This window comes from Physella acuta, unplaced genomic scaffold, assembly GCF_028476545.2.
Source record: "Physella acuta isolate Inbredline_101_S28 unplaced genomic scaffold, ASM2847654v3 ptg000515l, whole genome shotgun sequence".
NCBI lineage: Eukaryota > Metazoa > Mollusca > Gastropoda > Physidae > Physella > Physella acuta.
Window position 1 is genome coordinate 316,486 of NW_026732034.1, and position 19,527 is coordinate 336,012.

At 36.6% G+C, this 19,527-nt stretch overlaps 1 protein-coding gene and 1 long non-coding RNA gene across 3 annotated transcripts; one reads left to right on the forward strand and one right to left on the reverse strand.

Annotated features, from left to right (window-relative positions):
* The first annotated feature begins 490 nt into the window (after window positions 1-490).
* Window positions 491-19,510, forward strand: LOC131944913 (protein disulfide-isomerase A5). 2 transcript variants are annotated; one of them, XR_009387094.1, is made up of 2 exons: window positions 491-1,368; window positions 19,150-19,510. XR_009387094.1 is itself a non-coding variant. In XM_059305797.1 (2 exons), the coding sequence occupies exon 1, from the start codon at window positions 15,749-15,751 to the stop codon at window positions 16,151-16,153; it is 405 nt and encodes a 134-aa protein (XP_059161780.1). In that variant the 5' UTR covers window positions 15,578-15,748; the 3' UTR covers window positions 16,154-16,165; window positions 19,150-19,510. The 2 variants fall into 2 exon arrangements, 1 of the variants encoding a protein (XP_059161780.1); XM_059305797.1 differs by lacking the exon at window positions 491-1,368 and adding an exon at window positions 15,578-16,165.
* On the reverse strand, window positions 6,713-8,586 carry LOC131944914 (uncharacterized). Its single transcript, XR_009387095.1, has 3 exons — window positions 8,109-8,586; window positions 7,281-7,342; window positions 6,713-6,873 (listed from the first exon to the last, which is right to left on the reverse strand). It is a non-coding gene; the product is annotated as an uncharacterized LOC131944914 (long non-coding RNA).
* Window positions 19,511-19,527: the final 17 nt, after the last annotated feature.

A 19,527-nucleotide genomic window follows, 5' to 3' on the forward strand; every position in this document is an offset into this window, starting at 1 on the left:
AGGTGCGAGTTCTGCCCCTGATATCTGAGGCTAATAAAACCCAAACATGAGTTCTGCCCCTGAGACTAATAAACACCTGGGTTCGAGTTCTGCCCCTGAGACTAATAAACACCTGGGTTCGAGTTCTGCCTCTGAGACTAATAAACACGTACGAGTTCTGCCCCTGATATCTGAGGCTAATAAAACCCAAACATGAGTTATGCCCCCTGATACCCGAGGCTAATAACACCCATGTACGTGTACCGATAATTATGATCCAAGTGCAGGCATTGTTTACATTTAAATAACAGTTTTCGAAAACAAGGTCACGCGTCTAAGAACATATGATAGGTAACGCATTGGTGAAATCCTGCTAATATATTTCTTCAGACTTTCTTCAATCCCCGCGGCAACGCGCGGGGGACTGGTACGCTATACAATAGCCTAAGTGATGAATAAAAAAAGAACCGAAATCTAAACTTCTACTTCGTACTCTCCAACCTGTGTTGTTACCACGTTACTGCAACGTCATCAAAATATGCGTGTCAACAAATTACCAACATGGTAGCCTACCTTCCTTGAAAACATAGCATATTTCTAATAGTAAACTAAGGGCTCTTTGTTTTACGGCCGTATCATCTTTGAAGCATCTACTTACTTCGTGTGAAATTCTTGTGTAATTTCACTTATTTTTTTACTCAACTTGCTGAATTCAAGACGTTGATCTCTGAATAGAATGCCGCCGAAAAAAATCCCCCATCAGCCGGATAAGTTTATCGGATACGAAAAGGTAACCGGACTAATTGAATGCAATTTTTTCGAGTTTTTGAACGACAAGCAAGCGGCCATGGTCATGTTCTACAACCCCGAGTGCCACGGCTGCAAGGAGTCGAGGAGCCACTACATCCGTGCGGCCAAGACCACCAAAGTGGAGGGCCACGGCTACGCCGCTGTCGACTGCACTCAGGAGATCGAGCTTTGCAAGCGAGAGGGCGTTTCCCGCCTCCCGACCTTTCAAATGTACGTCGAGGGCCAGTTTGTGAGTCGCCGGGACTACCCTCTGGACTACATTCGGATGAAGGACTTCATTGACCAAGCGCTCACCGTGAAGGCTATCAAGAAACCACCACCTGTAGATCCCCCCTGCCCCAAAAAAAAGGCAACCTAACCAGTCTGTTTGTTTAAAAGCTTTCAATTTATCATGTGCATATCTATATATAATACTAAAAATGTTCTGTTCAACCTTTTTCTGTGGAAATTCATCGGAAGGAAACTGTTCTCGTGTCTACTACAATGTAAAAAAAACTATTCGTATATTTTGAACATTCACTTATTTTTTTCAAGTTTTCATGATGTGATTTGCCACGATGAGAACACTTTATTCACGGGGTAAGTGTTTTAGTTTGTATTATGGCTTTGTTCTGGGTTCTCATTCAAACGCTGATATGACTTTCATGATTTAACCGGACGAGAGTTCTAAAGCACACACACACATAGACCAGCATTTGAATGGGAACCCTTTAAATTTTAAATGTTGCTTTGTCAATCTTTTTAACGTTTCAAATTGGGATCGACAATTTTAATTTCTTTATTTTTAAAAAAAAAAGCCAATCCATTCTGTCTGTCAAGGTGTTGTACACATACCATGTTGTGGTGGTAGTGTAGAAAAATATTATGTAACTCTTCTGTGTCTTTATTATAGTTTTCTTTTGCAATGTTTTTTACCATTTAAATTGAAATATTTAGCTTGATCTGCTGAAAGTACTGGCTTTAATATTGTTAAAATATTTATACACCAACACCATGTGAGGTTTAACAACGATTTTGAATAAAGAAGAATATTCTAAACAGCAAAAAATGTTGGGATTTCCATAATATATTAAAAATCACAATTTTGTAATCCTATATTCTGTTGAGGTCTGGTGATTGTAAAAAAAAATATGAGGGATCATGGTATACAATCAGTGTTTCTTTCAGACTTTTTTCTCCTTGGGGGGGGGGGGGCAATTGAAATCTTCGGGGGGGGGGGGTAAACTTTCTTCGGGGGGGGGGGGGGGGGGCGGACACTGTTAAAAGTAAATATTTTCTATATAAATTATGTAAATTTCATTTCGTTCGGGGGGGGGGGGGGGCGGTAAGAAGAGATGCCTGGAAGAAACTCTGTATACAATAATGTTATTACGTGATTGTATTGAAATTATTTCCAAAAGCGTTTCATGCATCACATCGGGGGGGGGGGGGGGGATGTCTCTATGCTTCCCCCACCCCGGAGCACGTCTATCCACCGACAACCCCCCCCCCCCCCCCCCAGAGGCGTAACGACCCTTCCCGGCGCCCGGGGACAAACTTTCAATTGCACCCCCCCTCAACTTTTCGATTTGCACCCCCCTCCTCAAACTTTCAATTTGCACCCCCCCCCCCCCCCTCTCAAACTGCAAAAATGCAGCTAAATTGACATTTTAATTTGTTTTTACAACCTGTTTTGGCGCTCCCTACGGTCGGCTCCCAGGGACATATGTCCCCCTCTTGCCCCATTGCTACGCCTCTGCACCCCCCCCCCCCTCAAGTTTCTAGTGCCCCATGAAAGGGAAATGTCTGGAAAAAAACACCCTGGTCGCTTCTTTACCTTATAAAATATATGACTTACTTAGACTAATCCTCATTACTTTCTTGTGACTTAAGGCCTCACCCACAACTTTCCAATTTGTCCAGTCCCCGTTTGTTGATTTATCAGTCTCTTAAGACATACCTGCCGTCTTTACTTCTTACCGTTTTATGTACCCAATCTCTAGGCCTGTTAGTTATCGATCAGCTATAGGGCTGGTAAGTAGGTCAATAAACAGTTCTTTGGCTCATGCAGGTTTTATTGAGCCGTAGAACTGACTATTGACCTACTTACCAGCCCTATGCCCTCACAAAAATGCCCTCACATTCTTTTGACTAGCCTTGGCCATGAAGTTAAGGGAATAAATACGGTAAGCATTATATCCATTGAAGGTAATTATTAACGGAAGTATTATTTACTGCCACCTGCAACTCGCCATGCAAAGATGTGATTTGCTACTAGCTGGGTATAAATGTGTACTTAAGTTTTTGGCACAATCCATAAGACGTTGTCTTGCACAATCCATAAGACGTTGTTGTCTTGATGCAAAAACTAACGTCAACTACTAAATGTATGTCAATAGTTTTAGGCATCATTATTATACAGTACCTAGCAGCCACTGACACTATAGCCTGTAGCACAAAATGAATACTGACAACATAGTATAAAGTGACCACTGACACTATAGTACACATAACACAAAGTGATCACTGACACTATATACACATAACACAAAGTGACCACTGACACTATAGTACAAAGTGACCACTGACACTATAGTACAAAGTGACCACTGACACTATAGCACAAAGTGACCACTGACACTATAACACTATGTGACAACTGACACTATAGCACAAAGTGACCACTGACACTATAGCACAAAGTGACAATGCCACTATAGCACAAAGTGACCACTGACACTATAGCACAGTGTGACCACTGACACTATAGCACAAAGTGACCACTGACACTATAGCACAGTGTGACCACTGACACTATAGCACAGTGTGACCACTGACACTATAACACTATGTGACCACTGACACTATAGCACAAAGTGACCACTGACACTATAGCACAAAGTGACAATGCCACTATAGCACAAAGTGACCACTGACACTATAGCACAGTGTGACCACTGACACTATAGCACAAAGTGACCACTGACACTATAGCACAGTGTGACCACTGACACTATAGCACAGTGTGACCACTGACACTATAGCACAAAGTGACCACTGACACTATAGCACAAAGTGACCACTGACACTATAGCACAGTGTGACCACTGACACTATAGCACAAAGTGACCACTGACACTATAGCACAGTGTGACCACTGACACTATAGCACAGTGTGACCACTGACACTATAGCACAAAGTGACCACTGACACTATAGCACAGTGTGACCACTGACACTATAGCACAGTGTGACCACTGACACTATAGCACAAAGTGACCACTGACACTATAGCACAAAGTGACCACTGACACTATAGCACAAAGTGACCACTGACACTATAGCACAAAGTGACCACTGACACTATAGCACAGTGTGACCACTGACACTATAGCACAAAGTGACCACTGACACTATAGCACAGTGTGACCACTGACACTATAGCACAGTGTGACCACTGACACTATAGCACAAAGTGACCACTGACACTATAGCACAAAGTGACCACTGACACTATAGCACAGTGTGACCACTGACACTATAGCACAAAGTGACCACTGACACTATAGCACAAAGTGACCACTGACACTATAGCACAAAGTGACCACTGACACTATAGCACAAAGTGACCACTGACACTATAGCACAGTGTGACCACTGACACTATAGCACAAAATAACCACTGACACTAAGTCTGAGGTTCGAAGTATTCCCTGCATTAAAAAAAAAGTCTAAAGAAATCCTTATACTTAAAGGAACGTTGCGATACTATTAAATATAGTTGCTTTTTATTTTTCCCCCTGACCACATAAACCCTCTAGTTCGAACGTGTAACTAACTTCTGTTATTGGGCTTGTAAGTTGTTAAAGTAGCTTACCAAGTTCTCGCTCCGGTAGTTGCCAGCTGGCGTTTTTTTGTTTTTTCAAACCAAATGTGAATATTTTTTATTTTTTTTTTTTTAAGTTATGAAATCTACTTTCGTTTTTGGAATTAAAAAAAAAACTCCGACAATAAGTTGTTTTAAGTAAATTAAGTTTAAAATAACACACACACACACACAAATATATTATATTTTATATAGATCTAGATAGATCTAGAATACAACCTGTATAATAATAATACATCTATAATCTATATAAAATATGATATTTATAGGCCTAAAAGATTTCAATCGTAAATCTGAAATCAAGCCTAATTTAATTAATAATAATAAATATATAGATCTATAGCCTAGATCTAGAGTCTAGATTTCTAGATCTAGAACTCTATATCTAGATCTATGACTTAAAAAAAACCCTCTTGAAAATTACGACTTAGACAGTAACATACGACATACAGGATTTATTTTTAATTTATAGACTCAAGAGTAGTCTAGAGATCTAGATTCTAGATCTAGTTTCTTTTATTTTACAGTGTAGTTGAGTGGAATTAATTACTAAATTACTAAATAGGCTATTTACTTTAAGACAGGTAGACTAGAATATGTTCAATATCAATTTATATATAGAATCTAGATTATTCTAGATCTAGCGAAGTTTAGTGTAGTCTTGTTGTAGAACTTAAGAACTAAATCTAGAGTGTAGGCAACTGTAGTAATTTAGATCTAGAATCTAGTACTGTGTGACGTCATTTTAGGGGGTGGGGGTCTGGCTTTTTGTGACGATGTGTAGGGGGAGGGGGGGAGGTAAAAATCGTCAAAAAAATGCGTGACGTCATTTATAGATGACCCCCATGGAGAAGATCCACACAGAAACAGTTTAAGGAAATGGGCCTAACATTCAAACAGGTAGAGGTACCAACATGATTTTAGAGATTATGTAGATATACATATATATATATATATATATATATATATATATATATATATATATATATATATATATATATATATATATATATATATATATATATAGGGGGAGGGGTAGAGAGAGAGAGGGTTCATCTGTAAATGATAGCTGGGTAATCCTAATTTATATAATCAGATTATTGTGGTAAATAAAAGTCAACATATCTAGCCTAACAAAATGCCATGAATTTAAAATATATATTATGACTTAGAGAAAGTTTGGTAAAATGGAAATATCTGCAAATTTGATTTATTGATGATGTGTAACTTGTTTATATTATTCCTTTGGAGCTGATATTAATAAAAAGTTAATGAAATTATAGAGTTTTATCCAATTGATGTTTCTAAAGCCTTGCATGAACTTAATTTAAATATATTTAGCTGCCCAGGCAAAGAACCCAATGAATTTTCCAGAATTGGCTTGTCGTTTGACCGATGGTAACAAAGAGAATCACCCAGGATCTTCGCTGATAAGAAAATCTGAAGACATACCTTATTCTTCTATATCTAAATGTGATTTGTCTAATGAAAATATTTATTCAGTGACAATTGCTAAAGATATTTTACCATTATTTCAAACATCATCTTCTGAAATGTTTTCTATCTCTAAACCTTCCACAATTTCTTCAAGTTTCAAGAGATATTTTAACATCATTGCCTACTTCCCACAGTTCTTATGTTCAAAATTTGCAATTTTCTGAGAAACAAAGTAATAATAAATTTGTACCCAGTGTTTTAGTTTCAGCTCCATTAAAATTTAATAAACCAATCGATTTCAAAATTAAATGTTTCTTATCCCATATGAAAGTAGTCTGTTTTATTTAAGAAAAATCACCTTTAAAAAAATTTAATGTTTGAATGTCAATAAATTGTTGACATGGACTGGTTTGCGGGTAAGCTTTTATACTTAGTGTACAATAAAGATTCAGTTTTGATGTCAATATAGTTGCTTCTGAAAGAATTAAACTATAAACAATAGCATTTATATTAATATGTCAATGGCAGTTCAGTATACTTTCATCATTGTTTTCAAATAACAAAACAGAACTACAGTTTTAAAATTGAAAAAAAAAAAAATGAAAATAATTTCATAAATGGATGGTTTTTTAATTACTTAAAACAGAAGATGCATCAATACAGCATTACAATGTATATGATTAATATTTCTTTTCATGGACAATCATCATTTAAATTCTTCATTAAAAGTTAAATTCAGCTTCCTTGTGTCTAAAAATCCACATCCATGCTGTTCCATTTACCTAGAAATTAAATAAATAATATTTTTAACAACTTTCTGTAATATGAAAAAATTAATCATTGATTAAAACAGACAGCCAATATAGCAGTTGAATTAAAATTCACCTGTTTCTGTGACATTTGCATGTAAAATTAGAGTATTCAGAGGTATATACCCAGCCACCTTTAATTTCCCTATCTTGAGCCAGGTACTCATGAGAGCTGGTACTCATGAGACTTAGGACATCATACCAGGACTAAAACCAGGGATCTGAACTCTTATCTTTTAGGATAGAAATGTGAAAGCTACTGTCTTTATAGTATATAATCTTAGTAGCAACATATTCTTTAAGAATTAGAACACTGAATCGATTTCAAACTTGGGCTTAAGCTGAAAAATGGCTTATTATAAAAAAAAAATTCAGCTCACCTTTAGTTCAAGATCAGCACCAATAGCCACAGTAAAGTGTGAGAAAATTGCTTGCCAAGTACCTAGGGAATTTAAATATAATAAATTATTAGGTTTATCCATATATTATATTAAAATAATTATTTAACTAATATGAGATATTAATATATATATATATATATATATATATATATATATATATATATATATATATATATATATATATATATATATATATATATATATATATATATATATATATATATATATATTATATATATATATATATTATATATATATATATATATATATATATATATATATATATATATATATATATATATATATATATATATATATATATTTATAAAAGGTTTAATTTATTGTAAAGGTTCAGTTTTCTATCTACTTAGCTTGTCTTAAAAACTAAAATATCTGGTTTACAGTTAACCATATCTTAACTATAACAAAACTATTAGTTTCATTTTCATTACTTGTAACTAAAAATTGTAGTCAATAGATCTAAAACTTAATTCTATTAACAGCTAACTGTAACCATACTGACTCTGACCAATTTATTAATTTTTGTACCCTGTAATTCATTAATAATTAGGCTTATACTAAAAGGCCGAAAGTTATCAATTGTAGATTTTATAGTCCCTGGTCTAGACTAACAAGACTAGCCTACAAGTCTAATAGTACTAATACACATGATCTAGTTTATAAGTTTACTACTAGGCAACTTGCTAGAAGACTAGTACTTAACCAAACTTTAACTTGCTAAAAATAAAAGGGCCTAATACAATAATAGATGGCCTAGTAATACTTTTATTTTACTGTGCTACTTACACTGCTTTTGGTACTATTACTATGACTAACTAACTACTAACTAAACTCTATTGTAGCTTGATGGAGATCTATCATCTTGCTCTTCTAGTAGTCTACACTACTTACTACTTAGAAAAGTAGTAGCACTACTGTAACAATTTCAAACTAAATTTAATCTTAAATCTATATATTACTAGATCTACTCATTGCAACACTGTAGTCTGATAAGTCTGTAAGCCCTAAATGTATCTAGACCTAGATTCTAGTCTAATTTAGTTTCAGTCTAGTTATTAGTACCTACACTCTACAATAGTCTACAGTACTCTACACTACACTCTACTACTACTCTAATCACTCTACTGGCTACTGATCTAGATCTAGTAAATAGCTAGAGTAGATCTAGTCTAGATTCTAGATATAAAAAAAATTAATTTAAAATTAAAAACAGGTTAGCCTTACTAGGCATTACTAGCTCTTACTAATAAACTTAACTAGGGTAGGTTTTACCTAAACTAGATCTAATCTAGATCTAGATCTAGAATCTATCTAGATCTACTAGATTCTCTAGATCTAGATTTTAGATCTAGGGCCTACCATACTACCATCTGCAACTAGAATCTAGATCTAGATCTATTCTACTATCTCTATCTAGATCTAGAAATACTATCTATCTAGCCATCTATCTACAAGCTACTTCTAATAACTAATATATAATAGACTCTAGTATTATTATATATACTATAATAGGCCTAGATCTAGATCTACTTCTAAAATATTAAACAGTAGGCTAATCACTGAGTAATCAGTAATAGATAGATAGAGTCTAGTTCAGTAATCTAGCTAGATCTAGGTCTATTAACATTAACATTGTTGTCTAAGTTCTATATATCTAGATCTAATATCTAGATCTAGAATCTAGATTTAGATTCGATTAAAAGTAAGTCGTAGGCTGAGTGAGACTGGAAGTCATCCTCATTTTCCTGTTGTTTTAGTTTTTACCGTCATCCTTTTCTTAATATTTTTAATATTTTATCTAGATCACTAAAATACTAGATCTAGAATCTAGATCTAATATATTCTAATTCATGAACTTATACTCTTAGAACTAGATTAAAGCAATGTAGATCTTAGTAGGTAGATTCTAGAATCTAGGTCTAGGTCTGGGAATCTTAAGTCTCGTAGCAAAGACTGAGTAGAGTCAGAGTAATGTCCCCTAGCCTTGGACAAACTATCAACAAAAGAAATAAAATCAATATACTTACCGCCACAAAACTTTTTATATTCAAAAATGCATACACATGTGTTTGTTCCCATCCATATGAACAAAACAGCGTTGAAAGTTTTTACAGTTGTTGCATTTCTGGAACGTTTGATGATTTTGAAATCTTGAAGCGGGACCTACTAACAAATAGCCGCCATGTTTTTTGTTATCAATGGGAAACCCCGTTCACAACAATTGATTTAGTTCGAAAACTTTTATCTCTCCCTGGCTAACCAGACACGAATTAACGCGAGAAAGAACGATAAACTTACAAGTTCTATATTTTTCAATATAACCGTATCTAATAATACACGTATAAATAAAACGCCGGTTTGCGCACCGTGTAAATCAACTCTGGAAATAAAACCCAATGCGCATCAAACTGCACTTGAGTTGAACAACGACGGAGTAGGATACAATAACCTTAGCCGCACAAAACCGTAGATTTTCTTGGCATCAACCGTGACTTGTTTTGTTTACGTTCCAGCTTTGCCAAATACTAAAGACATCCATCGGAAGCAATTCGTCTTGCCCTAAGCTCCCAGCACCTGATCTATCGTTATGGCACATTCGAGGAGAGGTTTGAAGTATGACAGGTTTATTGATTCCACCAAGATCTTAGGTCTGACCAGAGATAGTTACAGGGCCTATCTAGAGGACCATCACGTAGCTATGGTCATGTTCTACGACCCCAAGTGTCCACAGTGCCAGCGGGTTAAACCGCATTTCTTGAAGGCCGCCTACGTCACCAAGCGGGACGGATCCACCTTCGCCGCCGTCGACTGCACGGCGGAACCGGAGCTCTGCCGGGAGGAACTGGTCAACTCGCTGCCCGCCATCAAACTGTACTCCAAGGGTCGTATCATCAGCAACTACAACTCCCAGGTCGACTACAAGATGCTGCAGAAGCATGTGGAAAACGCTCCCACGGCCGCTCGTCTTCCACCTAAAGATGCCTTCGACTAAACATCTCACCGCTTCAAATGAATTGCTCCTAAAAAATATCTATTAATTATATAAAAATCGCTGCTTCAAACAATTCTCTCATGCATACGACTTGACCATCTCACGGCTAAAAACGTTAACCTTCTAAACTTGGCTACGAATAATAAATTCACTGCTGCAAACAAATTATCTACTAAAAATGCCTTGGAACGACGAACCCATTGCTACGAACATTTAAAATTCAAACAAAATTCAATTCAAAATTTAAAAAGCAAACATATTACCATCTACCTTCATCGTTCGTCTCTGGATATATTCGTGGACTTACCAAGTTAGTTTTATGAAACTAAAGCGCAATCTGATAAGCATCAGTGTTTTTACTGGGCTGTTTGCAAGTTGAAGCAAAACTAATCAGACAATATTAAAATGAAACTAGAAAATTTAATGAAACTAACATCAGCTCGTATTTAATGGAAGCAATTTAATAAAAGTTAAAAATCTATTTTACGGTGTTAGTTTCATTACAGTTTATGTGTTCTGTCAATTTTAGAGCTATGTTTGTCTTTGGTTTGTATGATGTACTGGCCTCAACATATGAATGTACCAAGTTTGGTTTGTATGAGATACTGACCTCAACATATGAATGTACCAAGTTTGGTTTGTATGAGATACTTGCCTCAACATATGAATGTATCAAGTTTGGTTTGTATGATGTAGCCTACTGGCCTCAACATGAATGTATCAAGTTTGGTTTGTGAGATACTGGCCTCACCATATGAATGTATCAAGTTTGGTTTGTATGATGTAGCCTACTGGCCTCAACATGAATGTATCAAGTTGGGTTTGTGAGATAGGGTAACCCAGGGTAATTCCATACACTACTTTTCTAAAAAAAATGTAAAAAATCTAAAATCAACACTACCACAATATAATATTGAGGGTAAAACTAGACATGCATTACTTATATGATGGCAAACAAATATAAAGATAATTCACAAAATAAAATACAATTTTTAAATATTTCACTTTTATTGCAAAAACATGGCAAGTGGGGCAATTCCACACACATTATGAAAATTTTAAAATTCATGTATTTAAAAATGTGTAAAAAACATTTTCCCCTTGGAAACAATTTTGCATGGGGGCAACCAGTCATCACTGGGTGAGGAGAAAGTCTCAATTTCTTCCTCCTGAATTCTACTCTCATCTGTCATAGGCCGAAGTTATTCGTTTATAATTGTGGACCATTCTGAAATAAATACAAAATTAAATGTTAGAAAGTCTAATTACTAATGTGTGTATGGAGATGTTTAGCTCTAAATATTGCATAACTTATAATAAATAATATAGGTACAGTAAAAATAATAATAGATAAAGAAATAAAAGAAGTATGTGGCAATTTTACTTAACTTTAATAGCAGAGTCTTTTTAAAAAATAAATAGTACTAGATCTAGTACTATTCAAGTATTTTTTAGATTAAATCATGAGTTGTGAATTACAGAATTAGCCATATGAATGTATCAAGTTTGGTTTGTATGATGTAGCCTACTGGCCTCAACATATGAATGTATCAAGTTTGGTTTGTATGATGTACTGGCCTCACCATGAATGTATCAAGTTTGGTTTGTATGATGTAGCCTACTGGCCTCAACATATGAATGTATCAAGTTTGGTTTGTATGATGTAGCCTACTGGCCTCTACATGAATGTATCAAGTTTGGTTTGTATGATGTACTGGCCTCAACATATGAATGTATCAAGTTTGGTTTGTATGATGTAGCCTACTGGCCTCAACATATGAATGTATCAAGTTGGGTTTGTGAGATACTGGCCTCACCATGAATGTATCAAGTTTGGTTTGTATGATGTAGCCTACTGGCCTCAACATATGAATGTATCAAGTTTGGTTTGTATGATGTAGCCTACTGGCCTCTACATGAATGTATCAAGTTTGGTTTGTATGATGTACTGGCCTCAACATATGAATGTATCAAGTTTGGTTTGTATGATGTAGCCTACTGGCCTCAACATGAATGTATCAAGTTTGGTTTGTATGATGTACTGGCCTCAACATATGAATGTATCAAGTTTGGTTTGTATGATGTAGCCTACTGGCCTCAACACATGAATGTATCAAGTTTGGTTTGTGAGATACTGGCCTCACCATATGAATGTATAAAGTTTGTCTCAATACTTCTGTGTGGTTCCACCTATAAAGGAACTTCTGTCCTCAGTTTTGACTTACAAAGAGTGAGTTCCTCAGTTCTTTAGAGTTGTGTTTATGTGTGTGTGTGTGGGGGGGGGGGGGGGGGAGAAGGAAGGTAGGGGAGGGGGAAAATTGTAGTTTCAACTCACCAATTTTAAAAAGACATTGTTTTGTTGAAATAGCCGATCCGTTATTTTTAATATATATATATATATATATATATATATATATATATATATATATATATATATATATATATATATATATATATATATATATATATATATATATATATATATATATATATATATATATATATATATATATATATATATATATATATATATATATATATATATATATATATATATATATATATATATATATATAGTCTGGAAAAAAACAACAGCAACAAAACATTGCAATTTTGTGTATGATGTGTCATCATATTGGGGGGGGGGTGGAGGTGGGGGTCCTGTTTGTTCATTGACAAGTTGTAAGATCAGTTTTAGGAGAGGGTGGGTTGGGTGGGTTTGGGTACAAAAAGCGTCAAAACAGCATGATGTCATTTATGGACGTCCGCAAACATGGTTGTAAATTACTGCTCATAATAGTTTTCTAACGATTCAATGACTTGTGCCTGGTGTATTAGGGGTGGAGGACACAGGTACGTTATATAATGTGTGGGGTGGTGGTTTAATATGTTGTATAATGTGTGGAGGGTGGTTTAATATGTTGTATAATGTGTGAGGTGGTGGTTTAATATGTTGTATAATTGTGGAGGGTGGTTTAATATGTTGTATAATGTGTGAGGTGGTGGTTTAATATGTTGTATAATGTGTGGGGTGGTGGTTTAATATGTTGTATAGTGTGTGGGGTGGTGGTTTAATATGTTGTATAATGTGTGGGGGACACAGGTACGTTATATAATGTGTGGGGTGGTGGTTTAATATGTTGTATAATGTGTGGGGTAGTGGTTTAATATGTTGTATAATGTGTGGAGGGTGGTTTAATATGTTGTATAATGTGTGAGGTGGTGGTTTAATATGTTGTATAATGTGTGGGGGTGGTTTAATATGTTGTATAATGTGTGGGGTGGTTTAATATGTTGTATAATGTGTGGGGGACACAGGTACGTTATATAATGTGTGGGGTGGTGGTTTAATATGTTGTATAATGTGTGGGGTGGTGGTTTAATATGTTGTATAATGTGTGGGGTGGTGGTTTAATATGTTGTATAATGTGTGAGGTGGTGGTTTAATATGTTGTATAATGTGTGGGGTGGTGGTTTAATATGTTGTATAATGTGTGAGGTGGTGGTTTAATATGTTGTATAATGTGTGAGGTGGTGGTTTAATATGTTGTATAATGTGGGGTCGGCGTGGACGAGTCGGTAAAGCTCATGGTTGCTAAACCGAAAAGTTCAAACCCTCGGGCAGATGAGGCTCGTTAGCAGGGGACAGCCACTCTTCTAGGAGAGACAACTCCAAAATCAAACAACTACTGCCTTGTAGTTTGTTCTTGGTTGGACAAAGACTATGGAAGCAAATCCAAAAAGAAAAGCAGGCTGAAATCGGAGTCAATGGCCTCAATGGCGCATAACCAGTTGACACGTATTCTTAATTGTGATGGAGGCGTGGTCGAGTCGGCAAAAAAGCTCATGGTTGATAAAAAATCGCGAGTTCAAACCCTCTGGCAGATAAGGCTCGATCCCTTCCAACACTAAAAATTAAGAACGAAGAAGAAAAAGAACTGCTCATAATAGTTTTCTTACGATTCAATGACTTGTACCTGGTGTATTAGGGGTGGTGGACAGAGGGACATGTTATATAATGTGTGGGGTGGGGGACACAGGGACATGTTGTATAATGTGTGGGGTGGTGGTTTAATATGTTGTATAATGTATGGGGTGGTGGTTTAATTTTTTTTTATAAGTGTGGGGTGGTGGGTAAAGAAAAGGTTATATAAAATAAGTGTGGTAATCTTCGGAATTAATATATTGCGTTGTATGGGGTAGGGATGGGTAAAAAATGTCGCATCCCCTTCTCAGTTTGTAAATGAGAAGAATAACTCTCTTCATTTTGTACAGGAAAAAACATTAGACTAGTGAGTGCACTAAATCTGCATTCCACTAAATTTCGTGAAAGCAGTAGCGTAGCGAGGGGGGGGGGGGGGCGGGGGGGCGCCAAATTGAAAGTTTGAGGGGGGGTGCAAATGAAAAGTTCGAGGGGGGGGGGGTGCAAATCGAAAGTTTGCGGGGAGGGGGTGCAAATGAAAAGTTCGAGGGGGGTGCAAATCGAAAGTTTGAGGGGGGGGGGGTGCAAATCGAAAATTTGCTCCCGAAGGGGCGCCAAATTGAAAGTATGTCCCCGGGCGCCGGGAAGGGTCGCTACGCCTCTGCGTGAAAGATATGTAATGAAAAGGTGTATCGATAGCCTATAACCTGTGGTGTCACCCCCACTTCCCCCGCCCCATCCCTGAAGGTGTCACACTGTGTCTAATAATCCACGTAACTATTAAACTAACTAGAAAAAGCAGACACTCTCATTACAACTTCCCCTTTTAGATGCACTCCCTTGGATCAGTAAAGGCCACTCCTAAAATAGAAGCACGAAATATAATTTATATAGAAAGTATATACTTTTACCCGGATAATTTAGCCCGCCACCCACCCTCCGACCACCCGAAAGATTCAAGTGCTCCACCCCCCCCCCCCCCCGCCCTGGAGAAAAAAGTCTGAAAGAAACTCTGATGGTATCACCCGCTGAGGTCCGCACCCCTGACCTTCTCTTTGTGTTGGTATTGCCCTTAACCAATGACATGAGCCGTTCAAACAAAATGTTTTGCGCACTGCTTCTGGGAATTCCCGTAAAACAAGATGGTTCGTTTTCTTATTTCTGAAAAGTATTTGCCAAAGGCGTCTTATTTTAAATAAATCTATTTTTTATAAAAGTTATTTAAATAAACTGTTTATATTTTCACAAAGATATTTTCTCGAATTTTAGAACTATTTTTATAATACGTTCCAATGGTTTTTGGTTACTAAAGCACTGAACGCAAACAACAATGATGTCATAAGCGTGAACTATGTCATCATTTTCTGCGCATCTTTTTCCACCATGATGGCAGATATTTACATCAAATAATCAACTGTTTAAGATCAAAATAAATGTTCTAAAAGATTGGATCATCAGAGAGCAGCTCTTGAACATCAATCAATTCAAACTTTCTCAACATTGAAACGGATCATGGCCCCATCCATCAGGTTAGCGAAAAAAGTGAAGCCGGATGAGTTCTCGGGTTCCCCGAGCGTCATGGGCTTGCAGGAGCACACATTCAAGGACTACTTGACGGAGCAGAACGTGGCCCTGGTCATGTTCTACAACCCCACCTGCCCCGAGTGCCAGAGGTGCAAACCGCACTTTGTCAAAGCCGCCCAGACGACGAAAAAAGACGCGGGTCACATTTTCGCTGCCATCAACTGTGTCGAGTACCCGGAGGTTTGCAAGTCGCAGAACGTGTTCGCCAGACACCTGCCAACGTTCCGGCTGTATGCTCGTGGCAAGTTTGTCAAGACAGCTGAAATCTTGGACTACCGGGAGATGCGGAAACTGGTAGAGGAGACTCCGTTCTTTCCTCCACAGAAGAGATAAAGCGCTTGATCCGTGAGTTCTTTCATTAAATGTCATTCGGCCTTATATGGCGTAGATCTATTACTAAATTAGGCTACTTCTATGATTGCATCTTTGTCTTGACCTTCATCCTATGTCACATCAGGCATATGATAGGATAGAATGAATAGCCTAAGCTATGGCTACCTACTAGATCTATAATGTTCAAAATTTATTATACATTAAGACTGCCGCTTCTAAATCAATGGCGCATGCTAGAAAGGTAGTTCTAACCTGTTGTCATTTCATTAGACAGTCTGCCTTGATTCTGGCATACCCATAACACAAACTAACAATTGGTTCAAGTCAGAGCCATACAAAAGGCTATCTGGGTAAACATTGTTTGGTAAAATTGTTGTTTGGTATCAGCTTTAGTCACTCATTGCTTTAGGTGTGGAAAGTTTTAAGACTAGCTTGATTTTAAATGTAAGTCAGGAATAAGGCGAGAGCGAAGAATAGGACAGTGTTCATTTTTTTTTACAATACTACACGATGTATAAATCTTGTATAGACTTCGTTGATATATAATATAGAGAGACGAAGACTGCTTTTATTTTGAAACTGCCAAACGTTACTGTCATCATGTCATCTAATCTAAAGTTCTTATCATTTTTATGTAAAAAAAATATTTTTAAATCGTTGCTTTTATTAGCCAACTTTCTGTAACTGTCTAGCCCATTCAAATTAAAATATTCTGTGCCTGCTGGAGTAAGGGCCAATAATACAGTTTTCTAGTTATATGGCCTGGCACAGTAATGGTCCTTAACTACTACTGCTGTAGTAGGGGCCTCAACTAGTTTTTCATAGTTATATGGCCAGCTATAGGGCTTGTAAGTAGGTCACCAACCAGTTCTACGGCTCAATAAAACCTGCATTAGCCATAGAACTGTTTATTGACCTACTTACCAGCCCTATAGTAAGGGCTCCAACTACATTGTCCAGCTATTGGAAGGGCCCCAAACAACAGTTCTCCAGAGTTATATGTCCAGCTGTAGTAAGGGCCACCAACTACCACTTTACAGAGTTACATGTCCAGCTTTAAGGGCCACACATACAGTTCTCCAGAGTTATATGTCCAGCTGTAGTAAGCCCCCCCCCCCAGCTCCAGTTATTCATAGTTACATGTTCAGCTGTAGTAAGGGCCCCCAACTACTGCTCTACAGTTATATACACAGCTATTGTGATGTCCCCAAATTATAGTTGTACACTCTTATATGTCTAGCTATAGTAAGGGCCCCCAACTACTGCTCTACAGTTATATGTTCAGCTGTAGTAAAGGCCCCCAACTACTGCTCTACAGTTATAGATACAGCTATTGTGATGTCCCCCAATCATAGTTGTACACAGTTATATGTCTAGCTGTAGTAAGGGCCCCAAACCACAGTTCTCCAGAGTTTTATGGCTTGCTGTGGTAAGGGCCTCCCAGCCATAGTTCTTCTGAGTTACATGTTCAGCTGTAGTTAGGGCCCCCAATTACAGCTCAACAGATTTATACGTCCAGCTATAAGGGCCACTCATACAGTTCTCCAGAGTAGTTCTCCAGAGTTACATGTTCAGCTGTAATTAGGGCCTCCATATACTGCTCTACAGAGTTTTATGTCCAGCTGTAGTAAGGGCCCCAGCTCCAGTTCTTCAGAGTTACATGTTCAGCTGTAATAAGGGCCTTCAAATTCTGCTCTACAGATTTATGCGTCCAGCTATAAGGGCCACTCATACAGTTCTCCAGAGTTAAATGTTCAGCTGTAGTAAGGGCCCCCAACTACTGCTCTACAGTTTTATGTCCAGCTGTAGTAAGCCCCCCCCCCCCCCCCAGTTCTAGTTATTCATAGTTACATGTTCAGCTGTAGTAAGGACCCCCAACTACCTCTATACAGCGTTATATGTCCAGCTGTAGTAAGAACCCCCAACTACCTCTTTGCAGCGTTATAGGTCCAGCTGTAGTAAGGACCCCCAACTACCTCTTTACAGAGTTATATGTTCAGCTGTAGTAAGGGCCCCCAACTACCACTTTACAGAGTTATATGTTCAGCTGTAGTAAGGGCCCCCAACTACCACTTTACAGAGTTATATGTTCAGCTGTAGTAAGGGCCCCCAACTACCACTTTACAGCGTTATATGTCCAGCTGTAGTAAGGGCCCCCAATTACAGCTCTACATATTTATACATCCAGCTATAATGGCCACTCATACAATTCTCCAGAATTACATGTTCAGCTGTAGTAAGGGCCCCCAACTACCACTTTACAGAGTTATATGTCCAGCTGTAGTAAGGGCCCCCAACTACAGCTCTACATATTTATACATCCAGCTATAAGGGCCACTCATGATGAGACAGTAATACACTTACTCTTGGGTATATAAAAAATTCTTATTATAGCGGGATGTAAAATTAATGTAATGTTGCATTGTGTTGTTGTATTAACTTGTTTGATTTTTGTAATACTCTATTGGATTCTAAGGCATTCATTGTATTTTATTCTTGTGTTGTATCATTATAAAGTGTAACTGTATTGTACTTGTGTTGTTGAATTATATTATTTAATTTTGTTGCATTGTATTGTATAATAGTGTAAAATTGTTGTTCTTTGTATTGTATGGCTGTGCTCTATTAAGTTAAATTTGTTGTTTTATAATTTAGGTATTTAAATGTATAATAACTATATAGTTGATTTAGTAAAAAATAAAAATGTTAGTTGTTAAAAGTGACTACTTAAGCATGTAGCATCATTGTACTGTTGGTGTGCCAGAAATATTACACTACAAGATGTATTATGTACCATATGATAATATAACACTACAAGTAATAAATGAAGATAAGTTTTTTTAATCAGCTAATGTCTTATTAATATTTTCTATGTGAATTACTTAAATTGTTTTTATTCATACACATTTAAATCTGTCTATTTTAGGCCCTTTTTTTGGCCAAAAACAATTTTCATGAATTATGTTATTAATTTTAAGTATTTTATTTCTTTTCAGGATGGATAGCTTTAAAAGTTCACTGTTTCTTGTCGTGTTTTCTGGCCATTGTAAGGAAACTCTCTGCTACAAATTTGGACTCAATGAAAAGTCATTTGACTTACCACAGACTCTATTCCCATCATGGGCTGTTTATTAGCTGTGAACATAATCATTCAGGAATTCATCAGTTTTGTCTTCTAAAAAACAAACTCAAAATATTTTAAAATTTATAATAAACTTATAATTAACTATTTTAAGTGTGTATATATAAATATCTTATAATGCTAGCTGCATGAACATTTCTTAATAAATTATCTTTCAATGTATAAATAAAAAACATTGCTTTTTTATAAATGAATACACAATTATTTTAAAAATGCTTTGTGTTCAATTTTA